We start from the raw sequence: 23,833 nt of genomic DNA, 5'->3' as shown, positions 1-23,833 counted from the left end.
TATGGGAAGAGAGGGATTTGCTCAGGAGTCTCCCCAGCAGCTCCAACCCTTGGTGCCAGGGGATTTGCGCCCTCCTGGGTGGCAGTAAGGGAATTTGGGAGGGGAATGGATACCAGCAGTTGTCCCCAGCTACATCCTGCAGCCTTTGGGAGTGTGTGGAGACACAGAGCTCACCCCAGGACGCCTCCTCTCCCTCTGGGCAAGGCAGGCAGGCAGTGGCTGCCAGTGATTGATGTTTTGTGGGTAATTACTGCAGATAATGAAATATTTAACCATCATCTTTATTATCGGGGTAGCTCCCAGCCTGGTGGGAAACCACTGCTGCTTGGCCAGGGCTGTGCTGATGGCTTTGGTGCTGATTTTGGTGCTGGCAGGGCCAGGTGGTCCCTGTGTGGTGGTGGCAGCCACTCTGTGTCCCTGAGCTGTCCCTTGTGAGTGCAGGGCTCTCCTTGTGGGGCAGGGAGGACACAGACCCAGCTGGGGGACATGATGTCTGATGTCTTGTCCCCATTGTCACCAGCAGGGTAGGGCTGGCTCTGTTTGGCACCCAGGGGCACCTTTGGAGAGCTGGGGGAGTGTTGTGGGTGGCTTTTTCCTGTTCCTTTGTTTCCCTGCCCGTGCTGTGGCTGAGGCAGGGGGCTGGTGGCAGCTCCATGAGGACATTGCTCCAGGCTGAGGGGACACTGGGATGCAGAACCATGTCCTCCCCTAGTCCAGCTCCACCTGGTGCCAAGGGATTTCTCCTTTTCATGGGAACATTTCAGGGAGCGTTTCCTGCATGCCTCCCCCTACCATGCAGCCTTCTCTCACAGGTACCCATCCAGCTGCCAGTTTGTCTCCATCTACCTGCCCAGCTCCCTATCCCACACACTCTCAAGGTTTTTCAGCAATGAATTTATCCACTGCTGGGCTCAGGATAAAATGAATTCCCACTGGGGACAAGCAAGCAGAGGCTGCTGCAGAAATCATCCTCTCCTTTCCTCTCTCCTTCCCTGAGCCTCTCTGTGTAGAAAGATTTCCAAGCAGGGATCTTCCCCCTTTCTCTAGCTTCCTTCCAGGTTTTTGGTTTCATGTCCTGATGGGAGAAAGAGGGAGAGGAGCCCCCAAGACAGCTTTTTCTGCAGCATCTCTCTGTTCTCCAGCCTGGAGCCATCCTGGAAATGGAGAGGGCTGGGTTCAGGGTGGGCAGGGAGTGTCATGGGGTTTGAAATGTGGGTGCTGCAGGCAAGGGGGGACTGGGGGACCCTCCAGGTCCAGGGATGAGCATCCAGGAGTGCAGAGCCCTGGCTGCTCCTGCTGCACCAATGTCTCTGTGGAGATAAAGGCTGCTGGCTGCTCTCTGCATGGTAGTAATGAGGGGGAAAAAAGAGAAAAAAGCCTTGTAATTAAGCACTCAGCTGCTGTCCTCCCTGGGCAGGCTCATCAGGAGATAAATGACTGTGTGGGGCAGCCAGAGGCAGCAGCAGAGTCAGGGGTGTCCTGGGGGGATGCTGTGGGGTGGGAGACACCTCCTGGCCCCACCACCCCAGGGAGGGCTCCAGGGTATTTCCTCTTCTCAAACAGCAAAGAAACCTCACCAAAGCCTCTTGGGGGTGATCTGCATTCCCACCCTGGCTCTGTCCCAGCTGGCCTGGCCATGGAGAGCTCTGAGCTCTGGTATCCTGGTGGAATGGCACACTGGGAATGGCAAACCTTTCCTGGGCATGAAACAGTGTGGATCAGTCCATGGTCCGTCTGTCCTTCCTGCTTCTGCTGGCCTTAGGGATGCCTCCTTCCCTGGGCCAGGGTTTGCCCATCCATGGGCAGTGTGTGCCAGCCTCCATTGGCTGCTTCCTGCATAGGAGATGACATTCAGCCATCACCCCTCCTTGGAAAAGCTTCTCCAGCAGGATCCCTGGGATAGAAGCACCTCAGAGAAGTGCTTTTTCTGGCAAAAGCTGCTTCTCCAAGCCCAAATCCAGCTTGGAGAGTGAGGCAGGATGCTCTGCCTTTGCTCCTGATCGTTTCTCCTTGTGCAGGCCCCCTATAAAGGCAAGGTGGTGCCTCTGCAGCCTGGTGGAGCTGGTGGTTAAGGCAGCAGAACTCCAGTGGGAGCACCCCCTGCTCAGGAAAGGGCTGGAGTGCTGGGCAGGGGAGGCAAACAGGGACAGCCAGGAATGGGTGCTCAGCCATGCGCCGATGGCCCCAGGGTGCTGAGACAGGGCTGTGTCTGTCTGCTTGATCCAGGAGATTTGGGAGCATCTCCTCCCTCAGGCTCAGGGAGCATCAGCCAGAGCCTCAGCATGGCAGGGCTGCTTGGGAACAGTTGTCCTCTTCCAGGGGTTATTTTTGGAGCCAAGTGAGGACACATTGGCTGTGTGGTGGAGAGAGGAGGCAGAGACACGTGAAGGTGAAGGAGCAGGGAGAAGGCAGAGGGGCAGAGGCTGGTGGGGATCCTCAGCTCCCCTTGGAGCCCACACTGGGCCATGCCAGAGGGTGCCAGGCCATGGCCCAACAGCATCAGCAAGTGTTTGCTGCCTGAGCCAGACATGAGGATGTCCCACCACTGCAACCAAACCAGCCAGTGCAGCTGGGAAATGCAAGGGGACACAGAGGACTGTGAGGGTGGATACCTGTCCCTGCTCCAAACCCACACTGGCTGACAATGGGGTTCATGGGGTCCATGTCCTGCTGCTGTCTTGGACCCCACAGACCCACCCTTGGCCAGGTTTTTCCAGTACAAGGCTGGAGCAGAGCATCCTCCTCTCTTTCCCAGGAACCAGCCGTCTTGTCACGGTGACATGACTCACCCCAGCCTTGCTTTTGAGGGACATCTAGTCACTGTCCCCATCAACCTGCTTTCAAGACTGATTTTACCCTCGGGTCCTCACAAGGTCCCCTCACTCTCACGGGGAAGCAAGGCAGGCACTGACCCTTCTCTTCCTCTCCCTGACAGGCAATCATGGCTCTCTACAACAATGGGGCTGACGTGCCCTCGCCCCAGGAGGCCTCCAACGGCTTCCCCCAGCCTGGAGCCTCAGGAACGTGGCACAAGGGCGAGGAGGAGGTGAGGCTGGTGGAGCCCAGCATGGTGAAGAAGGCTCACCGGGAAATCCTGGACCACGAGCGCAAGCGGCGCGTGGAGCTGAAGTGCATGGAGCTGCAGGAGATGATGGAGGAGCAGGGGTGAGTGCTGGGGACGCTGGGGATGGGATCCTGTTTGCACCTTGTTCTTCCCTTTTAAAAAATAAATTAATGTAGTAAGTGTTTGGAAGTAAATCCATTTTTGGGTGAACCATTTGGAAGTAAATCCATTTTTGGGTGAACCGTTTGGAAGTAAATCCATTTTTGGGTGAACCAAGCAGCTTTGGTGGGTTGGTCTGTGGTGGGAATTTCCTAGGAGTTCATCCACTTGCCCTGCTTGGAAGTTTGGGCTCCCAGCTTGTCCTGCAGGGAAAGCTGAAGCAGGAAAGAGGAGTGAAGTTGCTCATGGGTGTGCAAGTCATCAGTGCCACCCATCCTGTGCCCCACATGCCTGGGATGTGAGATCCCAGAGGAAAGCTGGGTTTAGTCACTGGAGAGGCCAGTTTGGGGCTCCAGTTTGCCCTGTTTTCCTTCCCCTCCCCTCCCCAGTTTTGGGGTGACAGCCCCCCCTGTCCCCATCCTGCCAATGCCACTGAAAGCTGCTCCCCAGCCTTTATTCTTGTTGGGAAACAAAGGGATAAGGAAAAAACCAAGGGGCTGAGGAACATCCTGGGTGGGCAGAAGGGATTGGGGGGCCAGAAAGGAGCCCTCCATCCCTGCTGGGCATGGCTGTGCTGTCTCTGGGAGCAGCCAAACATCCTGATCCCTGTGACAGCTCTCTGAAACCTGATGGATGGAGCAAATTCTTGGGCACACTTGGGTAGGTGGGGACTGGTATCAGCTGGGGAGAAGGAAAATGGATTGAGGGAAGGCTTCGCCAAGGCTTTCATTAAGAGTGCAAGCGTGACCTAGAATTAAATTGTCTCACACTGACTGGAATAATGATTGTGCCTAATTTGTCATTATGGAAATAAATAAGGCTGACCTGGCGCTTTGGGGAGCCCTGAGCCTCCTGTCAGGTTCCCAAGCCCTAGTAGGGATCTTACTACTGGTAGTAGCATTACTGCAATGGGTAATAGCAACACTGCAAGCAGGATTGTTGTTATTGCTGTAATTGCTTTGCTGTTATTAAGGCTATTAATAACACTGATGATGGCGATACGCTGAAATGATAATATAATTACAGTAATAATCTTGGTCAACCTGCTTAATCCTCTGCCTGCTCTTCCCCTGCACACAGGGGCTTTCCAGGGGGGTTCCATGAGAAGGGATTTGCACCCCTGAGGTTTCTGCCTGGACCAGGGGCAGCCTCCTGGCCATGGCCTTGGGGGAGTTGTTGATGAGGGCAGAGCTCCAGGATGGATGTGAGTGTCAGCAGAGGGGATTCTGCAGGGATTTAAGCACTCCCTTGTTTCCTTAAAGGAGGATGGCTCCTCCTGCCTGTGCTGTAGCTCGCTCCAGGCTGCCTGCACTGTTATTCCCTGCCTGCAGGCTGGATTCCTTGTCCAGAAAAGAAGTGTCAGCACATTTTCTTTCTTTCCCAAATCCATTCTATATGTTAAATGCAAAACCAGCTCCCTCCTACAGGGTTATAAGCAGCACCAGGGGAATGCAGGAGGGAAAGGGCTGGTGGTGCTCCTGCCTCCATCCCTGGAAGTGCTGGGGAGTTCCTCCCCTTGGCCTCCCCCCACAGATTTGCTAATGGCCCAGCCGCAGTGGCCCATCTGTCACCTCCTGTTTGGCCTCATGTCCCCTCTCCAAGAGCACCAGCCCTGTTCTTAATGTGCTGCAGCAAAAGCTGATCTCGGGCAGACATCTTCCTGCTGCTGTGGGCTGGCTGGTGCCCATGGGATGCCAGGGCTGTCGGCTCTGTCCTCCTGGGATGGCCACTCTGCCCAGCTGGGTGCTCTGCCATCGAGGGAATGGAGCAGAGCAGCATTTGGGGGTGCTGCCCTGGCTTTGGGGCTCCCCATGCCCAGGTGCAAGGTGAGGGGAAGCAGCCAGGCTGCCTCCAAACCCTGTTATGAGCCTTCATTCTGTGTGGAGTGTGGCTGGGGAGTTAATGAGAGCCTTTCAGTGCAAATGAGTTCGTTAATATTAATTCCCCTCTTCTTGCTGTTCCCTTTCATGGACACTGCAGGAGGGGTGGGTGGTGCCACGTGCCCTTCTTCACCCAGGGCACCCAGAGCACTGCAAGGGGCATCACTGTCCCCAGCACGGGCTGTGTGAAGTGCCAGCCTTGGGGACTGCAGGGCTAGGCCTGGCTCTGGCATCCAGCTTTCTGGGCTGGTGGCAGTGATGCTGATGGGGTGTGATGGAAAGGGTGAGACATGAGCAGCCCCTCTAGAGGCTGTGGCTGAGGATAGGGACACACACAGAGCCTTAGCTCTTCCCTCCGAGGGTGGCAGTGTGGTGGTGACATGAGGTCCCTCTCCCCTCACCCTCTCCCCTGGGATGATGCCAAAAGCATCGTGGGTCTCTCCATCCCTCTGCTGGGATGTTTTTAGTTGAGGAGGATGCCCAGGTGCCCTTGTGCAGCCACGGGATGTGGCACAGGACCACCTGGCCAGGGCTGTCACCTGTCCCTTCGCAGGGACACCTCAGGGACGGCAGGAGTGCCGTGCTTGCAGTGGCTGTTCTCAGATGCCAGGACACGGTGATTAGTGTCTCTCGTTAATAACCCTGCGGCGCCTGAGTCAGCTCAGCGGCAGCGCAGAGCTGGCACAGCTTTCAGGGCACAGAGCACCAGGGGATGAGCAGGGGGAGCTCATGAGGGGACAAGAGATGGCGGGAGAGAACCCCAGAATCACTGGCTGCAGTGGTGGCACTGCCAAGAGGGTTTGGTGGGCACTTTCCCCAAAGCCTGGGGTGGTCACAGGAATGGCATCTTCATAGTCATCCTTTTCTTTTTTGATGTCCCTTCTTCTGCCAAGCACTGCTGGGAGAAGAGGAGGAGGACAGAGTGGTGGCTGGGGACTGAGCAGAGGTCCTCCTGATGACTATCACCATGCCACCTCCCCTTTTGATTGGCCCCTTGGGCCATGTGTCACTTCCAAAGGTGCACAGTTCCTCAGCAGGTCCATGGGGAGCCCATGCTCCAGCATGGAGCCCTGACCACATCTTTGCCCATCCAGGTACTCCGAAGAGGAGATCCGACAGAAAGTGGGGACCTTTCGGCAAATGCTGATGGAGAAGGAGGGAGTGCTCACCAGGGAGGACCAGCATGGGCGCCAAATGTAAGTCAGGCAGCTTCCAGTTGGTCCATCTGTGTGTCTCATCCCAGAGAGACACGTCCCTGATGGCCTCTGAGCATCAATGGGCTGGAGGGTGAGTGGGCGAGGGTATATCTGGGCATGACTGGATAGCTGGATGGACATGGAGAGGGTATGAAGAGATGGATGGATGGATGGATGGATGGATGGATGGATGGATGGATGGATGGGTGTTGGTTTTGAGTCAATGCTTGTTTGATTTGATGGTTGGTTGGTTGGTTGATTTGGTGATTTGATGTGTGGTGGTTGATTGGTTGATTTGATGGTTTGTTGGTTGATTTGATGGTTGGTTGGTTGGCTGTTCAGTCAGTTGGAGGCAGGAATTGCCCCTCTAAGGCAGTGTCCTACCTCTGTAGAGGTTAAAGGTTATCCTGCACTGTCATTTGGAGACCTCTGGGTGCTGTGCAGAGGCCAGAATTGCAATGCTCCTGTCCCAGAGGATGAAACCCAAGTACAGAAGGCCTCAATGGCCTCACTCTACCAGCCAGGGGCAGGGACCCCATGGAAGAAGCTCCTCCAAGGAAATCCTGTACTGTTCCTCTGCTTCTAATCACTCCTCATAGCGCGTGGTCCTGGGGGGCTGCATCTGCCCTGGAAGGGGGCTTAGGGCTCAGTTTGGTGACCAAAGCAGCCCAGCTCCTGCTGGGGGCATGCCAGTTGCTGCTCCTGCCCTGCACTGGACTGTTCCCTGCCTCACCAGGGTCCACCCCAGCTTGATGATGATTTATCAGTGCAATGCTCAATGGCCCAGGCAGCATGGCTGGCCTGGCGTGCACCATCCATCAGCCTGGAAACCAGGTCACTTGGGACAGGAATAGATGCTTCAGGTTCACTGAATATTAATGCTTCATTAGGGTCAGGAAATCAGGGCGAGGGGGGAGGCAGGGAAGCCATGGCAGCAGGGAGAGCCTCCCTCACACCACTCTGCTGGCACGCCAGGCAGGGTGGGACACAGGGACATGCCTGTGCCCTGCCTGCATGGGGCTCATGGGGGCTTGGGACAGCATGAAACATTCAGGATGATCTTCCTCCAGGCAGGTAAAAACAAGGCATGGGGGAAACCAACCTGCCCAGGTCACTGAGCATCATGCCTGAGGTGTTAACAAGTGGCCTTTGCTGGTGGGGGCAGGAGTCATCTCCAGGGCATCTTCCTGGCAGGCTCGTTAGGGCCAGCACTGTAACGAGCACACGGGGAAGCCAAAGGTGCCTGAAAGTTACTCAGGCAGCCCTGGCTGTCACCTTTACAGGCTTGGTTTTGCAAAACGAAGGGTAATCATTAAAGATTAGCCCCAGGGCTATAAATAATAGTGCTGAGCTGGAAGGAGCAGTCTCACAGCAAAGGATTGCTCGGAGGAGAGCAAAGCCAGAGGCGCTTGAGGAGGCTGGGTCCAAAGGAGGTGGCTCCTCAAGCAGCAGGGATCTGAGCTGCTGGAGGATATCCTGAGTGCCAAAGGTCTCTGCTGCAGGAAGAGGCTGGACAAGGGAGTTAAATAAGGTTTAAATAAAGAACCTCAGCCCTTGTGGTGGCTGGGAGAGTGCTCAGCAGAACATCTCGTGGGCTGGTCCTGCTCCAGCACTGCTCTGGGCTTTTATTGCACGGTCCTTGGCTGCTGGGACTGCGAGCCTGAACCAGCTGGTCCTGTTTCAGAGCCAATGCAAGGGCTCAGCATCATCTGCATAACTCCCCAGGGAAAAGTGAGGCATCGAGCAGAGCTGTGACCACCTGAGTGCCTGGCTTTGCTCTTTGTGCTCTCCCAGCTCCCGTCTCCGTGTGCACAGCTCGGTACAGCCCGCTCCCCAAGGAGAAGGGTTTGATGGACAGGCTGGTGGGATTGCAGACAAAGGCGAGCGTGTGCTGGGCAGGGAGGGATAATTGGAACAGCACAAGGCTGGTCTTGAGCTGCTGAGCACAGCTAATGGGTGAGATGCTGGCAGCAGGCTCTGGCAGGGAGCATTGCCTGCTCACAGAGCAGAGACACACACAGAGAATTAACCTCTCTCCCTTCTCTCTTTGCCTCTTTTCTGCCCCTTCCCACGGCTGGGTGGGTGGTTGAAAGGCTGATTCTACCTTTGGGACATGGCCAAAGCAGGAGTCATGTGGAGAGGGCCCGGCCAGCCATGGTGGTGGCACAGAAGGGAGCCCAAGTCGTGCTTGAGCGATCATCCATGGTCAGGGGAGGGTGCCTCGTGCGTAGTTTCGGTCCAAGGCATCTCTAATTAGGTTAAACAGCCCATGGCCTGCCTGTGGCCAGGGATGCCAACACGTGCCACTGTCAGATCTGCAGTCTGGGACTGGGAGCTTCCCTTTTCTCAGGCAATGGCCAGGCTGCCAAGGGACTGATGCTGTGGGGCTGCACTTCTCCACCAGCATCCCTGACTGCTCACCTCCAGACTGGGAAGGGCAGAGGACCCACATCATTTCTGAGGGCAAATCTCCCTTGGGAAGCAAACACCTAGGTTGCTGTGGTGCTGGGCACCCTCCATGCCTGTCCCCATCTCTTAAGTTTCCTTCCAGAGCACCTGCATGTCCTTGTCCCTCCATGGGTGAGATGTCCTACATCCCCCAAGAGCAAATGAGAGGCTCCCTGTGGGTTTTGTCCTGATGGCAGTGCCAGCCCAGGGAGGTGGGGGCATCAGGAAGAGGTTGGGCAGGGACTCCTGAGACTGTCCTAGTCCAGCTGCCAGGCCTCTACCAAGCCCTGCCCACAGCCCTGGTAGTCAATGGCAACCTCATGCCGGTTTCCATGGCAGTGGGAAAAATTAATGCTGATGAAATCACTCAGGGGAGAGAGAGAGAGACCCTGATGGCTCTAGGCATGATGTCCCCCCAGCCCTTCTTCACCTGCTCCTAGGAGGGACATTGACCATTACCTGCCTGAAGCTCCAGGGCTGAGCTGGTGGCACTGTGAGGTGCTGGTCTCGAAGCCCAGATCATCCTGGGCAGTTCTCACCTAAATTTCCAGAGCTGGTCTTCTGCCAACTCCTCTCACCCTTATCCAGCCCTGCAACCCACCTGGGCTGAGCCAGCCTCCCACTCAGCCACAGCTCTTGAGCCAAAAGGGGCTCAAACGAGAGTGAGCCTGGGCCCTGTGGGGAGATGGTGGCCTGAGTGTCACAGTGTCCCTGTGCCAGCCTGGTGGAGATCTCTGCAGGGATTGGAGCCACAGGAACACCCTGAGTAGACCTCCACCCTGGGGCTTTGCTGTGTGTGGACATCAAGGGACATGACCAAGGTTCCCTGGGGATGCTGTGGCAGAGGCATTGTCACCCACCCCCTGTAGCTGCCCCAGCTGCTCTGGTGGGACACAGGCAATGGGGATCCCCAATTTAATCCTACTCTTCCTCCTTTGGCAGAGTGATAGAGAACCACCACGGGGCAGATGGGGAGGAGTACGAGGTGGAGTACCCTGCCTATGGAGAGGGCTGCCTGCTGCAGTGCGACTGCTCGGCCGAGTGCTACCGCGAGGACAGCGGCCACCGCGAGTACAGGTCTGCGTGGCTTTGGGGACCTGCTGGGCACAGAGTGCCCATCCAGGGACACAGAGCCCAGGGGCCTGGCCCTTCTTCTTTTCCCAGCCTTGTCTGCTGTCACCCACAGGCTGAAAAGACGCTCGAGCAGCTCCACCTCTCCTCCACCCAAGAAGAAAAAGAAGAAGAAATCAGGTCACCGTCGGAGCCGGTGAGTCCCCCACTGTCCCTGTGCTCTCTCCTCTCTCTGGAGGGCAGCTCACCTCCCAGCTCAGCCCTTTGCCAGCCTCTGGAGGGGCAAGTCACCCCACTTTGGGGGGCAGTACACCCCTGAATGTGCACCCTTAAGAGGTGCAATGCATCTGCATGTACTGATACTGCAACACACACATATGTGTGCACACACCTACTGCATGCACTGCTGGGACCTTGCCTGGTCCATGTGGGGAAGGAGCTTGCTGCCACAGGGCACAGCACCAGGCAGGGTATGGCTCTGTGAAGGGTCCGTCTGCCCAAAACCTCACACTTAGCACTGCTGTCCCTAATATCCCTTTCTTCTCTGCCTTTCCCATGGCAGCAAAAAGAGGAAACCCGGCTCAGAGCGCAGGTGAGTGACCACTGGGCTGGGTGGGCTCTGGGGTCCCCTCTGGGCTTGCAAGGCCACTGGGCACAGACTGGCCTCTACCACCCACTGTCCCCCTCAAAAATTCCCCTGGGAATTGGCCACCTTGTCTCCTGCTGGAGGCAGTAAAGCCCACGAGGTGGCAATGAGACACAGCAGGATTTGGGCATTCCAGAATTGAAGGCAGCCAGAGCCCTGCTGCCAGAAGTCCCTTTCTGTCCCCCAGCCCAAATCCTTCAGGAAATAACTGCCATGTGATGTTCATGCACCCCATGGGGTGGTCCAGAGGAAGGAATGTGGCTGGGGGTAGGGGGACCAGGCTCCCATGGGCCAGGGGAAAGAGACTGGGGAGTGCCTTGCTCCCTGCTCAAGGGCACCCACTTCCCCTCTAGCTGTGACAGCGCTTCACCCATCCGCAAGGAAAAGAAAAAGAAGACTGGAAAGAAACACAGACGTGACAGGTAGGATGGACACAACAGCAGGCTGGGGACGGCAGGGGTGGCTGGGGACAGAGGGGCTGGTTGGGGCTGCTCAGGCCCTTGGGCTGGGGTGGGATTTAGAAGTGGTTAGGGATGGATTCTGATGATTTTCATGGGGCCATCACCTCCTCACAGCCACTGTCACCTGCCCCATCCAGCAGCCCACCTCAGGGCCATCCCCCTGTCCTTCTCCTCATGCCTGGAAACTGCCCAGCCTTTGCTCCCCCCTGGCCAAATCAGTGTATTTCCTTCATCTCTGCCTCCTCTTCATCCCTTAGGTCTGAGTCGGGGTCACGAAAAAAGAGAAGACACAGGTAAGAGTGACAGCCACCAGGAGCAACCCCAGTGCCACCAGCTGCCAGCTTCCCCTGCCAGGGACCCCTGCTGTCCCCTCCTGCTGCCCCCTCCCCTCTGCCCATCGTGATGAACCTCCCCACCCCATAGCTGGACACTGCTGTGTGTCCTCTGCCCTTGGATGTGGCACAAGGCCACTCTGGCTGACTGTGGGACCTCAAATGTCCCCTGGGGGAGGAAAAGGGATCCTAGGCAGTCATGGCCAGGGCAAACCTTGACTGTTGCCCTGCTCTCTGATGATACCCTCTGCCAACACTGGTATTTTAGGGTGAAAGGTGTGAAAAACAGACAAAGGATGCCAGAGAGGGTGCAGGGAGGGTGGGAGGGTGATAACAGTCCCAAGCCCTGAGGATGCTGAGCAGAGCCAGTCCCCCTCTTTTCTCCTGCCTGGTCTCACCAACCTGCACCTGACCCCACAGTCCCCCCAAATCCATCTGGGATCCCCACCACGCTTTGAACCCCAGTGGACCCCAGCTCCAGACCAGGCAGCTCCTTCCCCTCGCTCCTCCCGCAGCCTGGGTGTCTCTGTGGGGCTGGGAAAGCCACCCCCAGGTGCTGCCCCCTCTCCCACATCTGCAGCTTTCGGCTCTTCCCGCAGGTCCCGAAGCCCCAAGAACAAACGGAAAGAGAAAAATAAAGAGCGCAAGAGGTGAGAGCCGGGCTGGCGGGGGCGGTGGGGCTCTCTGTGTCCCTGCGTGTCCCCGCGGGCGCTCAGCTGTCCCTCGGCCCCGGCCGCCCTCTCCGCAGGTCCCGCAGCGAGTCCCCGGCCTGGCGCTCGCACCGCCGCAGCTCCTGCAGCTCCCACAGCGCCTCGCTCTCCTCCGACGACAGCGGCTCTAAATCCCCGGGCAGGTAGGGACAGCCCGGGACCTCCGTCCCCACCAGCACACCCAGCCCCAGATTCCACCATGGGACACTGTGGGGTAGAGGGCAGGGACAGAGATGTCCTTGGGATGGCAGCTTTATGTGGTACAGGGCAGGAAGTGGGAGGCAGAGGTGTCCCAGGGATGGGTGCCCTTGGGGACGGAGGGCAAAGGTAGGTGACAGAGGAGTCCCAGAGATGGGGACCTTGGAGGATGAAGGGTGGAAGGTGGGTGACAGAGGAGTCGCAGAGATGGGGACCTTGGAGGATGGAGGGCAGAGGCAGGTGGCAGAGATGTCCCAAGGGAGAAGACCTCAGGGAATGGAGGGTAAAGGCAGGTGCCAAAGGTGTCCCAGGGATGGGGACTCTGGGGGATGGAGGGCAGAGGCAGGTGGCAGTGTCCCAAGGGAGAAGACCTCAAGGAATGGAGGGTAAAGGCAGGTGCCAAAGGTGTCCCAGGGATGGGGACTCTGGGGGATGGAGGGCAGAAGGCGGGCGGCAGAGGTGTCCCAGGGGTGAAGACCTCAGGGGATGGAGGGTAAAGGCAGGTGGCAGAGACACCCCTGAGACAGCCATAGAGGGGAGTGGGACGGTGCTGCAGCATCTCTGGAAGGTTTGAGAGCATGGTCCCCAGCCGGGGTTTCAATTTTTAGCTAAAGACAGCACAAAGCACCAATTCTCACCCCATTTCTGGCTTCGGCGCTGGAGCCGGCGGCTCCGCCAGAGCCGGGCCAAGGGGGGGCCGGGCTCGGGGCCGGGGTGCCGGCAGCTGACGGCGCTGTTCCCCTCAGGGTGAGCCCCAAGCGCCGGCAGGATGGCCCCAAGGGCAGCAGCGCCCGCTCCAGCCGCAGCCCGTCCTCGCCCTCGCCCCAGCGCTCGGCATCGCCGCACCAGAACGGGCACAAGGGCAGCGCCCAGAACGGCCGCCACAGCCACGGCGCCCCGCTCCCGGAGCCCTCGGATGTACGTAGGCTTTTCTTGGATCACTCTTCGCTTCCCTGCCCTCCTCCCTCCACAGGACTGCCCCCTGCTCTCCTCTGCCCTCCTTCCCCACTCGCTCTGCTCCCCCCCCTGCCCAACCGGAGCACACGGGGGAGATGTGGGGTGCAGGTTGCACCCTCCCAGCACTCACCGACCCCGCGCTGGGTGCACGATCTCCCTAGGGGAGCCAGCCCTTTGCCCTGGGGCAGAAATCAGGGCAGCCAACAGGTCATCCCTGTCCCAAAGCCACACGTTGCCCTGCGGATGTCACCCCCCCGGGATGATGGCTTGGCAGGCCAGCATCACCTGCCAGGGTCATCACCGGGCTCAGCACCTCCCTGAGATTGATCCCAGACAGCCAAAGAACGGCCAAAGCAGGAAAATTCTTGTTTGCCCACCAACCCCAACTCTCCCTAGTGCCAAGGGCCAGCACTAGTGCTCAACCACTCTGGCCTAGTTAGGGTTTGGAGGGGATTTGATGCTGGATGCTCAGATTTTAGGACCTTGAGGTCCCCATGGCAGGTGACATCAGAGCTGAGCATCCCCAGCTCTGCCTCAGCATCCCGAGGTGAAAATCTTGGTGAAACCTTAGAGGCTGCTCCTTTGCTGAGTGGTGCAAAGCCCTAACCCGGGCGCCAGCCCCAGTTTAACCAGTGCTGTCATGGTGAGGAGCCTGCTTTGGCTGAGGGGGGCTGAGTGAAAGCAGGACACTCCACTCATGGAGCCCACACAGATCCCCAGAGAGCTTGATTCCCACAGCTGAGACCCCGGGGCTGGCAGCACCGACACTGACACCCCAACACCTGCAGGACCAGGGGCACCCCAGCAAACGGGGTGCGCATCCACACGTGCCCTTCACCCTCCCCAGCCCAGCACCCCCAGCAGCAGCAGCAGCAGCACCCTGCCCGGCTCTCGGGGCACCTCTCTGCTTTCTTCTGGGCCGCGGCTGCGGCGGGGCCGTGGGGCGGGTCGGGCGCCGGGCTGGCCCCGCTCTCCCCTGCCCAGCCCAGCAGCGCCCAGGCCGCCGAGCTCCCTTGGCTCCCCGGCACCAGCGGGACTTTTCTCCAACAACTTTCTCTCTTTCTCTCTCTCTCTCTCTCTTTCTTTCTCTCTCTGGTTTCTATTTTTTATTTTTTTTTTCTTTTTAATCCCATCTGTGTTTTTCTTTAGCCTCCCATTTGAAAAAAACCCAAACGGTAATATACACTTCCATTTCTTGCTCAGCAGAAGCAGGGACGAGGGGGAGGGAAGGGCAATGAAACGTGCTTTTTTTTTCCCGCCCCCTTGTTTTAGTTTCCTTTCTCATGATTTATTTTCTTTTCCCCTGTGATGTACAGAAATGCAAACGATATATATTTCTCTTATTTTTATTTCCCCCCACCCCGTCGTCGTCGTGTTGTTCTAGAATTTTTTGCTTTTGTGTGTGTTAATGTGGAGAAGAAAAAAAAAAAAACAGCACAACAACAACAAAACAAAACAAAACAAAAAAAAATAAGCCCGATGTGTTTTCTAAATATTTACGGCCGCTGAACATTGTATTTCCATTTTCTATATTTTGAACAAGGAATTTAAAAGGGAAGAGAACCCAGCAGCTCTGCACTGCAAAGGAGCGAATTGCCCCTTTCCTCCTCAAATTGGTGTCCTCGGCTGGATGCTGCTGCCGTGGCGAGCTTTCCCTGCCCGGCTGCAGGATGAGGCCGCGGGGTGCGGGGCTATCCCGCATCCTGCATCCCCACAGGATGAGTCCCCAGCCCCCTCCCCACCTCCCGCAGACCCCCCAAAAGCTCCGGTGCCCACCCCAGCACCCCCAGAGCCGCTGGGTGCCCCTTTTAAATACCCAGTCCTGTCTCCATCCATCCCCGCTGCCTTCCCAGCCTTCCTCCTGGGTCTCTCCTCCTCCTCCTCGCCCACACGCACCCTCCAGCCCCTCTCTTTCTCCGGTTTTCTTTGGGCCGACACACCCCGACATCCCTCGCCGTGTCCCACCTCCATCCATCGCCTTCCCTGCATGTTACCCGGGACTTTGCCATGTTTGTAGAGTGACTTTTAAAGAGTGAAAACCGCAGCCTGATCGGGTTACAGACACCAGCCAGCCACCCCCACCGCGGCACCCCCGCTCGGCGGAGGCCGCAGCCTTCCGATTAAACAAACAAACAAACAAACAAACAAACAAACAAACAAACCATTTTTAAAAAAGAGAATAAAAAATTAGAAGCTAAAGAGACCAATTTTAAAAGTAATTTTAAAAAATTCTAAGCAAAGCAAACGGGATTAGCCGAGGGGTCTGGATCGCCGTACTAAAGAGTCCTTGTCTTTTTCCCATTCTGCCCTCCAAATGTGGAGATTATTGTTTTCTTTTTTTATTATTGCATTCCTGTCACTGCCAATTCCAAAGGTAGGTATTTTGTCCACCTCTGCACGTTCACTTCTGCAGATGAGCCTGTTGAAAAGCACCGTAGCTTGATTTAATGTTATTTTCTCTTTCTTTCTGACTTTCTTTCTCTTTCTTTCTCACTCCCCCTCTCTGTCTCTCATTTTGTCTCTTTTTGGTGGCTATATATAATTATTTTTTTTATTTGTATGGTTTTCCCCAGTTAGCTGCAAAGCCATGCTCTTCTCTTACGTTCTTTTTTTTTAATATATTTTTTTGCCCTGTCCACGTAATATATTTTTCTTTCTTCCCCCCTTTTCTCTTCCCCGTCTCCTCGTGCTGTCGGTAGAATGCATTTCTGTGTCTTTCAGCCCTCTGAATTTGTGTTCCTTTCCATTCAGGGGCCGAGCACGGCTGTTCCCTTTCAATCCCCCATTAAATGATGGTGAAGATATTTAGGGACAAACAGGGGCAGTGGCCACGGGTAGAAGTGGGCACAGGGGGTTTTGGGGTGGATGGATGGGGTAAGAAATGAGAAATTTGGGGAGATGTGTGGGTTTAGCCCCTCTGCAGGGGGAAAAAAACCCAGCTTAGGGAAAATACTGAGAGGCTGCAGTAAGGAAAGGTGTAAATCTTCCTGCGTGCAGAGAGGCAGGTCCAGGCCATCCCAGCCTGTGAGGGGCAGGTGACAGCATCCCTGCCCTGGCTGTCCCATCCCCACAGGTGCCCAGTGTGTGTTTTCTGTCTTAGGATGAGGGAAATTCCCTCTTTGGCAATTTGGGTTTATTGGAGATGCTTTTACCTTTGCTGCCTTCCTGCACGCCAGGGCAGGAGACTCCAGGGTTTGGGTGGGAGCCCTGCATCCCACAGCCCGAGCCCATGGCATGGCCAGTGGCCAGCCAGTGCCAAAATGCCACCCTGGCAGAGAGGAACCCCCTCTCTTTATCTCTTCTTCGTCCTCTTCTTCTTCTTCATCATCTTCTCTGCTTTAATGTTCCTCTCCTGGGATGTGGGGCTGGGCATGGGCTCCCCTGATCCCCCTCTCTGGGGCTGCTGATCCCCCTGGAGCAGATCCTTGCAGGACAGCTGGGCAGGGCTGATCATCACTGCCAGCCTCCCCCTCGCTGCAGCCATTGCAACAGCAACTGGTTTTTAATAAAACCCCCAAATCCCCCCATTTTGGCTGCAGCTTGCTGCTCTGTGGCTGGAGGGATTGGCTTTTCCATGGGAACAAGAAGGTGGTGGGGTGTGGAGCAGTCTGGGATGCTCAGGGACATGGAAGCTTTGTGTCCCTTTTGCAGCATCTTCGTGGCGGTCCCCAGAATCCCAGCCCTTCACCCTGCCCCCTTCTTTTTTGGGGGGAGAAAAGTGGCATTGAGAACACAGTGGGATGGGTGGAGAGAAGCTCAGCCTCGAGGATTCACTGAGCATTCATTGGTGGGATGGTGAGGAACTGGGGTCACCAGCCCTGGGCATGGTGGCACGATCCTGGCACCACCCCAATATCCCTGAACCCCTTTTGATCCCTCGGCTGGACTCAGCAATGCCCTGTGCAGGATTCACCCTCCAGGGTTTCTCAGGGAGCTGGCACTGGGCTGTGGCTGTGGGGAAGGAGACCCCAAAGCCCCCTGAGCTGGGGTCTTCCAGCTTGGGCAGGACTGCTGTTACAGGAGCTGTTTCCACCCATCTTTTTGGTCTTGTGATGTTTACAAAGATGGGGGGAACACCCAGGCAGGGTTTGTGGCTCAGAGGAGCTGAGATATTTGGGAGCCTCAGGGCTGGGCAAAATCCCTTGAGGTCTCAGTGCTCAGGGCTTGGCCACGGTGGTGGGCCAAGGTTTCCCCTCCCCATAGGAGAAGTGAGTTGGTTTGTTTTATTTCTCCTCTCTCTGGCTCTGTCTCTGTCTCTCCTCCTTCTCTCGCTCTTTCTTTCTCTCTTGCATTTTTGTGAATCTAATGATGCACTTATATTGCCCCGCTTTTCCCTTCTCTTCATACCTTACCTACTAAAGGAGGAAATGCCACTTTTTTGGTAAGTGGATGTTAACCAAGAGGGACTTAAAAAAAAAAAAAAAAAAAAAAAGCATATAATGGAAAAAATAAAAAAAAAAGGAAGCAGAAAGCAAAGTCTGTGTTGAGTGCTGATGAGGACTTAGCAGTTCCCTGCAGAGTCACAGCTAACAGCTCAATGCGTGTCCCAGGAAGAGCTCAGAGACATTCGTTTATCTCAGTAACGAGGACATTTGTGAAGTTTTGCTTTGTTTTTTATTTATTTATTTTTTTAATTTTTTTTTTAAAGTTTTATTTGATTTGGATGGTTTTTCTTCTTTCTTTTTTGTTGGTTTCTTTTATGCCTTCTCGCCCCCCCAGCCCCCTGCCCTGCCTTACCCTCCATTGTCGCTCTGTGCCGTTTTTTCCTCGTTTCTGGATTTGTTTTAAGCCGAAAGCCGTACTATTGATAAAATCTACACGTATCAGAACATATATCTCTATATATGTGCATGCGTCTGTGTGAGCAGACCCCATCACCTCCAGCCCTCTTTGGTTCGACCCTTTCCCCTCGGCTCAGTCTGATTTACTCTCCCCCACTGCCCCACCTTCCCTCCTCTCATATTTTCTTTTTTTTTTTTTTTTTTTAATTTTCCCCCCATTTTCCTTCCTTCGTTTGGGTTTTATCCCCCTTTTCCCTTCCCCTTTCTTGGTCGGGATGGCGGGCACCAGGGTTTGCTTTATCCCCTCTCCAGGTGTTTTTGGGGGGGGGGGGGGCGTTTGTTTCTTTCCCTCCAAGCTTTCCCTCCCCGACGACTTGGGGCTTTCATTGGATTTATTTCTTTTCCTCCCATCCCACCCCTTCCTTTGGGTTTTGATTACGATTTGAGTTGAGTTCTATTTTTTTGGCGTTTTGCATGCGGAGGTTTGCATGACCCACGTTGTTGAGGGCGAGAGGAAGGTGCAGAGTAGCGTCTGTGTAGCCTGCCTTATGCGATGTGCATTGACGTTGTGATCGGCGCCCCCGGCCCGGCGCCCCCCGTTAAAATCCCCTTTCTCCTTCTTTCTTCTCTCCTTCCTCCCTTCCTCCTCTCCCTCCTTCTCTCTCTCTCTCTCTCTCCCCCCTTGCCAGAGGCCGGCCTCGGCGTCCCCCTCTCCGCGGGCTCACGGCAGGACGGAGCCGCCGTCCCCCCGCACCCGGGGCGGCCGACACGGCGCCCGCAGCCCCCGCTCGCCCTCGCCGGAGCGGGCCAAGCACGGGCACCGGCATCGCTCCCGCAGTGCCTCGCCGCCGCCCCGACACCGCGGCCAGAGCAAGGGGCGGCCCCCGGGCCCCCGGGAGGCGCCGCCGCCGCCGCTCAGCCCCGCCGGCTCCAGCAGCGACTCGGAGGGCTCGGCCGGCTCCCACCCGTACCACCCGCCCGCCGGCCCCGACAGGAACCACGGAGCGCACGGCAAGAAGTAAGGGAGTGCCCGGGATGGGCTCCTGCCGTCCCTGCCCGGGATCTGGGATCAGATATTTGGGACGCAGCTCCCTGCGGGCACCTTAAATCCATCCAGGCAGAGCCCTGGGGGCTAAGCTGAGGGTATGGGAGCTGGGCTGGGATGTTTGGGGTGCAGCTCCCTGCAATCCCTTAAACACATCCAGGCAAAGCCCTGGGGGCTAAGCTGTGAGCGGGGCTGGGTTGGGATGCTCAAGGGATGAGAGTGGAGCAGGGATGGGAAAGAGACAGGAAATGAGGACGAGTTGGCCATGGGAATGGCGATGGGAACAGACCCGGGGATGGTGTTAGGGAAGGGATGGGGATAGGGAAGAGCCACAGTAGGTCAATGGTAGCACTGTGGGAAGGGCCATCCCTGCCAGGGATTATCCCACTGCGAAGGGCAGTGCCCGGATGGCAGCAGGGGATCACAGCATCCCACAGGATGCGGGATGCCGAGCAAATGGAAACCCCGTGCTTTACAGTCTGGGATGTAGCCCAGTCAAAAACTGGTGTCATGAAGTGTTCCTTATGGGAACCTGGGGTCCCTGGCTGAGGTGGAGACACCCTGCCAGCCAGGACAGGTGCGAGGCGGTGCTGGCATCTGCCCTCACAGGGTGAAGGAGCGGCACCACCGGGGCCGGCCCAACAGCAGCTCGGAGTCGTCAGCCAAGCACTCGCGGCACGCCTCGGAGCGGAGGAAGAGCCCGTCCCCCAGCCCGGGCCAGCGCAGCAGCTCCTGGAGCTCCAGCGGCTCCCCGTCCAAGTCCCGCTCCCGCTCCCGGGAGAAGAGAGCAGCGCGCAGCCGCTCCCGCTCGCCCTCGCCCAAAAAGCCAGCCAGCAGGTCAGGCCCGAGGGGACAGGGGCACGGGGACACCGCGGGTGCCAGGGCGCTCAGGGGGCATCGCGGCTCAGGGCGGTCCCGGCTGCCCTGGCACTCGGGGAGGGGACGTGTCATTGTTGGTCACGCTGGAAACGCCAGCCCCAGGTGGGAGTGACATCCGGGCAGTGACTGCTGCCACAGGGTGTCCCTGCGTGCCACACGGGACCCCAGCCCATTCCCTGACCCTTCTCCTCCTCCCCGGGCTGTAGAGAGAAGGACAACGAGCCCCGAACACGTCACGGTGACCCCGATCCCGCCCGCCCCCGGCGCCGCTCCAGGAGCTACTCCCCCATCAGGAAGAGGAGACGCGACTCGCCCAGCTTCATGGAGCCCAGGAGGATCACCAGGTGTGTCCTGGCACGGGACAAAGGCTCTGTCACTGCCACAGCCATTGACACTGCCACGGCCACAGCCACTGACACTGACACGGCCCAGGGCTGGGCTCTGCTGCCAGCTGACCCCAAAGGGTGCCTGGGTGGGTGGATGGATGGATGGATGGATGGATGGATGGATGGATGGATGGACATACGGATAGACAGATGGACAGACAGACGGATGAATGGACACGTGGATGGGTGGACATACAAGTGGATGGATGGATGGATGGATGGATGGATGGATGGATGGATGGATGGATGGATGGACGGATAGACAGACGGACAGACAGACGGATGAATGGACACGTGGATGGATGGACATATGGATGGATGGATGGATGGATGGATGGATGGATGGATGGACAGATGATGGATGGATGGATGGATGGATGGATGGATGGATGGATGGACAGATGATGGATGGATAGATGGATGGATGGATGGATGGATGGATGGATGGACGGATAATCAGATGGACACATGGATGGACACGTGGATGGATGGACATACAGATGGATGGATGGATGGACAGATGATGGATGGATAGATGGATGGATGGATGGATGGATGGACAGATGATGGATGGATGGATGGATGGATGGATGGATGGACAGATGATGGATGGATAGATGGATGGATGGATGGATGGATGGATGGATGGATGGACAGATGATGGATGGATAGATGGATGGATGGATGGATGGATGGATGGACGGATAATCAGATGGACAGATGGATGGACACGTGGATGGATGGACATACAGATGGATGGATGGGTGGACAGATGATGGATGGATGGATGGATGGATGGATGGATGGATGGATGGATGGACAGATGATGGATGGATGGATGGATGGATGGATGGATGGATGGACAGATGATGGATGGATAGATGGATGGATGGATGGATGGATGGATGGATGGACAGATGATGGATGGATAGATGGATGGATGGATGGATGGATGGATGGATGGATGGATGGACAGATGATGGATGGATAGATGGATGGATGGATGGATGGATGGATGGATGGATGGATGGATGGATGGACGGATAATCAGATGGACAGATGGATGGACACGTGGATGGATGGACATACAGATGGATGGATGGGTGGATGGACACATGGATGGACACACGGATGGACAGCAGCAGCTCTGTGGATGCACAGACAGCTCTGAGGATGGCTGGGTGAATCAGCTGGCCCAGACAGATGGGTGACCAGACTGCCTCCAATGCTGTGACCTTCTGATCTCTTCCTATTTCGAGGCAGGAAAACAGGAATTAATTTTAATCCGCTGCGCGTATTCCAGCAGCGCTCACGTCCGCAGCCACGTCTCTCCTGCCCTCCAAAAGCTGGCTTCTCCTCCTTGGGATCCTATTGCCTCAGGATCCTGAGCTGTAAGACAGGCAATATTTCCTGCCAGACAAAACACTGTGTGCATATGTAGCACCTCGTTAAGATGCAGCACTGGCGGCGGGGCCGTGCCCAGCCCAGATTACCTCCTTCCTGACCTATTTGTCTCTCCCACTATCAGCTGGGTGATCGGGGGGGCTGGATTTTCAGAAATCTGCCTCCCTGTGGGAGGGATTTTGTTTTGCCTGGGCAGGGCTGGAGTTGTCAGGAGGGAGGACAGGAGGAATACTGCAGAGCCCATGGGTTAGAGCTCCCTACAGTTCTCCCTGATGGATGTCCTGGAAAGAGAATGGTCTGGGAAAGCTGCTCCCAGCCCAGCCCAGGTGCCACTGTCTGGTTTTCCATCCCTCCTGCTCCATCCAGGTTTTCTCAGGATGTCCCCAGGGAGGTGGCAGGGCTCGGCTGGAGCACACAGCCCATGATCCCTGTGGGGACCATTCACCTCATCCCATCACCATCCTTGGGGGAGATGGGGGTGGCAGACCCTGCTCTGCTCAGGGTTCAGGAGGAGCAGAGCCATTTCTGTGAGGTGTAGAGGATGCTGTGGGGAGGGGGCAGCCAGGGAAACACCCCCAGCCCCCTTTGCCTGCCCCAGAGCCCAGCCAGGAGCCCCACAGGGACACCTGCCCTGTCTCCAGTTCCCATCAAACCCTCCACCACGTGGTCCTACCTCAGTGATGCCAACTTCTCCTTTTCCATTTCATCCCAAGGTCCCTCCCGGAGAGCATCGCCGCCAGCCTGGCTCCCAGGGTAACCTTCCCCCTTCCTCCTCCTCCTCCTCCTCCTCCTCCTCTTCCTCCTCTTCCTCCTGGACCCCTCTGTGTCTCCTCACACCTCAGGATGCGCCCAGCACCCAGCCACTCTCTGCTCCCACTAACACCAGGCTGGGACAAGGGGCAAGGGGCCGACTCCTGATGTCGCTGTCCCCCGTGTCCCCGTGCCTCCCGTGTCCCTCCTCATCCTCCGGCGCCGGGCGGGCTGCAGCTCGCCTCCCGCTAATCCCGACCGTCTCTTTTTCAGCAGCTTTCAATCTTTGGTGTCTGGGAAACACAAAAGCCACATTAACCTGCTCACTTTCCACCCTCGACGCTGCCTAATCCAGGACTAACACCCCGGGGGAGGGCGCAGGGGAGGAGGAGCGGGATGGAGGGATGGATGGATGGATGGATGGATGGATGGATGGATGGATGGATGGATGGATGGACGGACGGACGGGGAGGTGACGCCTGGTGGCACATCCTCCCCGCTGGGATGCTTGGCTGCCCTGCCTCAATGCTGGGGGTCCAGCGCCCTTCCAGCGTCCAGGACCCCTTTCCCCTGACTCAGTTTCCCTTTTCCACTCGCAGCGCCCGCAAGCGTCCCATCCCCTACTACCGGCCCAGCCCCTCGTCCTCCAGCTCGCTGAGCACCTACTCGTACAGCCGGAGCCGCAGCCGCAGCTACGACAGCTACAGCTCCAGCCGCAGCCGCAGCCGGACTCGCAGCCCCCCCAGCCGCTCCCGCAGCCCCAGCCGCAGCCCCAGCTACAACAGCCGCAGCAGCTCGGAGAGCGCCGGCTTCTGAGCCCCCCGACAGCCCAGCTCTGCCCCCAAGGAGGGACGGGACCCGCGGGGAGGTGGAAAGGAGCCGGGGGATGCTCAGGGTGGACCCGGCAGCGCTGGGGGAGAGCACGGATGGGAACTCAGACGGGAACGCCCTGGGAGGGGGTGGCTCCCCCCGCTCCGGGGTGTTTGGGGTCGGGATGGGGAAGGGGAGGATCTCGGATCTCTTCTTATTTCTGCGAGTGGGGCGGGGTGGGGCGGGCGAGCACAGAGCGAGGGAACAAATGCTCTGCAGAGACCTTGGGGCCAGAGGGTGGGGGTGGCTGGGGACACCCCTGGCGTCCCCCTGTGCTTTTTTTGGGGTTGTTTGACTGTTTTTTAGCACAAGAGCATCCCGGGGAGGTGGGCAGATGGGGGGGCAGGCTCAGCTGGAGGGTGTGATGCCAACCAGAGGTGAGCAAGGCCCTGTTTCCCCCAGCAAAGTTGTCCCCAGGGTGTCACGGGGCACAGGGGCTCTGCAAAACATTTTGGGGTGCCCCCAGACCTGAGCACACGCCGAGCCATGGATGAACAAAGCCGGCAGCACCTGTAATTCTCTTCCCAAGCGAGGAGATCCAGGGAAAAACGCTGCTTGTCCCAGCTCAGGAGCCGGCCCTGGCACCCACCCACCCC

The 23,833-nt window shown here is 57.2% G+C and overlaps 1 protein-coding gene across 1 annotated transcript; it reads left to right on the top strand.

Annotated features, from left to right (window-relative positions):
• Positions 1-2,941: 2,941 nt before the first annotated feature.
• SRRM3 (serine/arginine repetitive matrix 3) lies at positions 2,942-23,183 on the top strand. Its single transcript, XM_059487110.1, has 14 exons — positions 2,942-3,165; positions 6,198-6,299; positions 9,690-9,824; positions 9,934-10,014; positions 10,381-10,410; positions 10,818-10,886; positions 11,183-11,218; positions 11,857-11,907; positions 12,006-12,110; positions 12,912-13,083; positions 18,593-18,921; positions 19,558-19,785; positions 20,034-20,171; positions 22,967-23,183. The coding sequence occupies exons 1-14, from the start codon at positions 2,942-2,944 to the stop codon at positions 23,181-23,183; spliced, it is 1,917 nt and encodes a 638-aa protein (XP_059343093.1).
• The last annotated feature ends 650 nt before the right edge of the window (positions 23,184-23,833 follow it).

This window comes from Ammospiza nelsoni, chromosome 21 (assembly GCF_027579445.1).
Source record: "Ammospiza nelsoni isolate bAmmNel1 chromosome 21, bAmmNel1.pri, whole genome shotgun sequence".
NCBI lineage: Eukaryota > Metazoa > Chordata > Aves > Passeriformes > Passerellidae > Ammospiza > Ammospiza nelsoni.
Note: the sequence above shows the minus strand (reverse complement) of the source record. Positions and strands in the feature narration are given on the sequence as shown.

Bases quoted from the DNA above. Each gene is read 5' to 3' on its own strand.
- SRRM3 (XM_059487110.1), top strand. From the start codon at position 2,942: ATGGCTCTCTACAACAATGGGGCTGACGTGCCCTCGCCCCAGGAGGCC. The intron at 6,300-9,689 runs GTAAGTCAGGCA...CTCCTTTGGCAG, and splicing joins GACCAGCATGGGCGCCAAAT to AGTGATAGAGAACCACCACG. The intron at 19,786-20,033 runs GTCAGGCCCGAG...CCCGGGCTGTAG, and splicing joins CCCAAAAAGCCAGCCAGCAG to AGAGAAGGACAACGAGCCCC.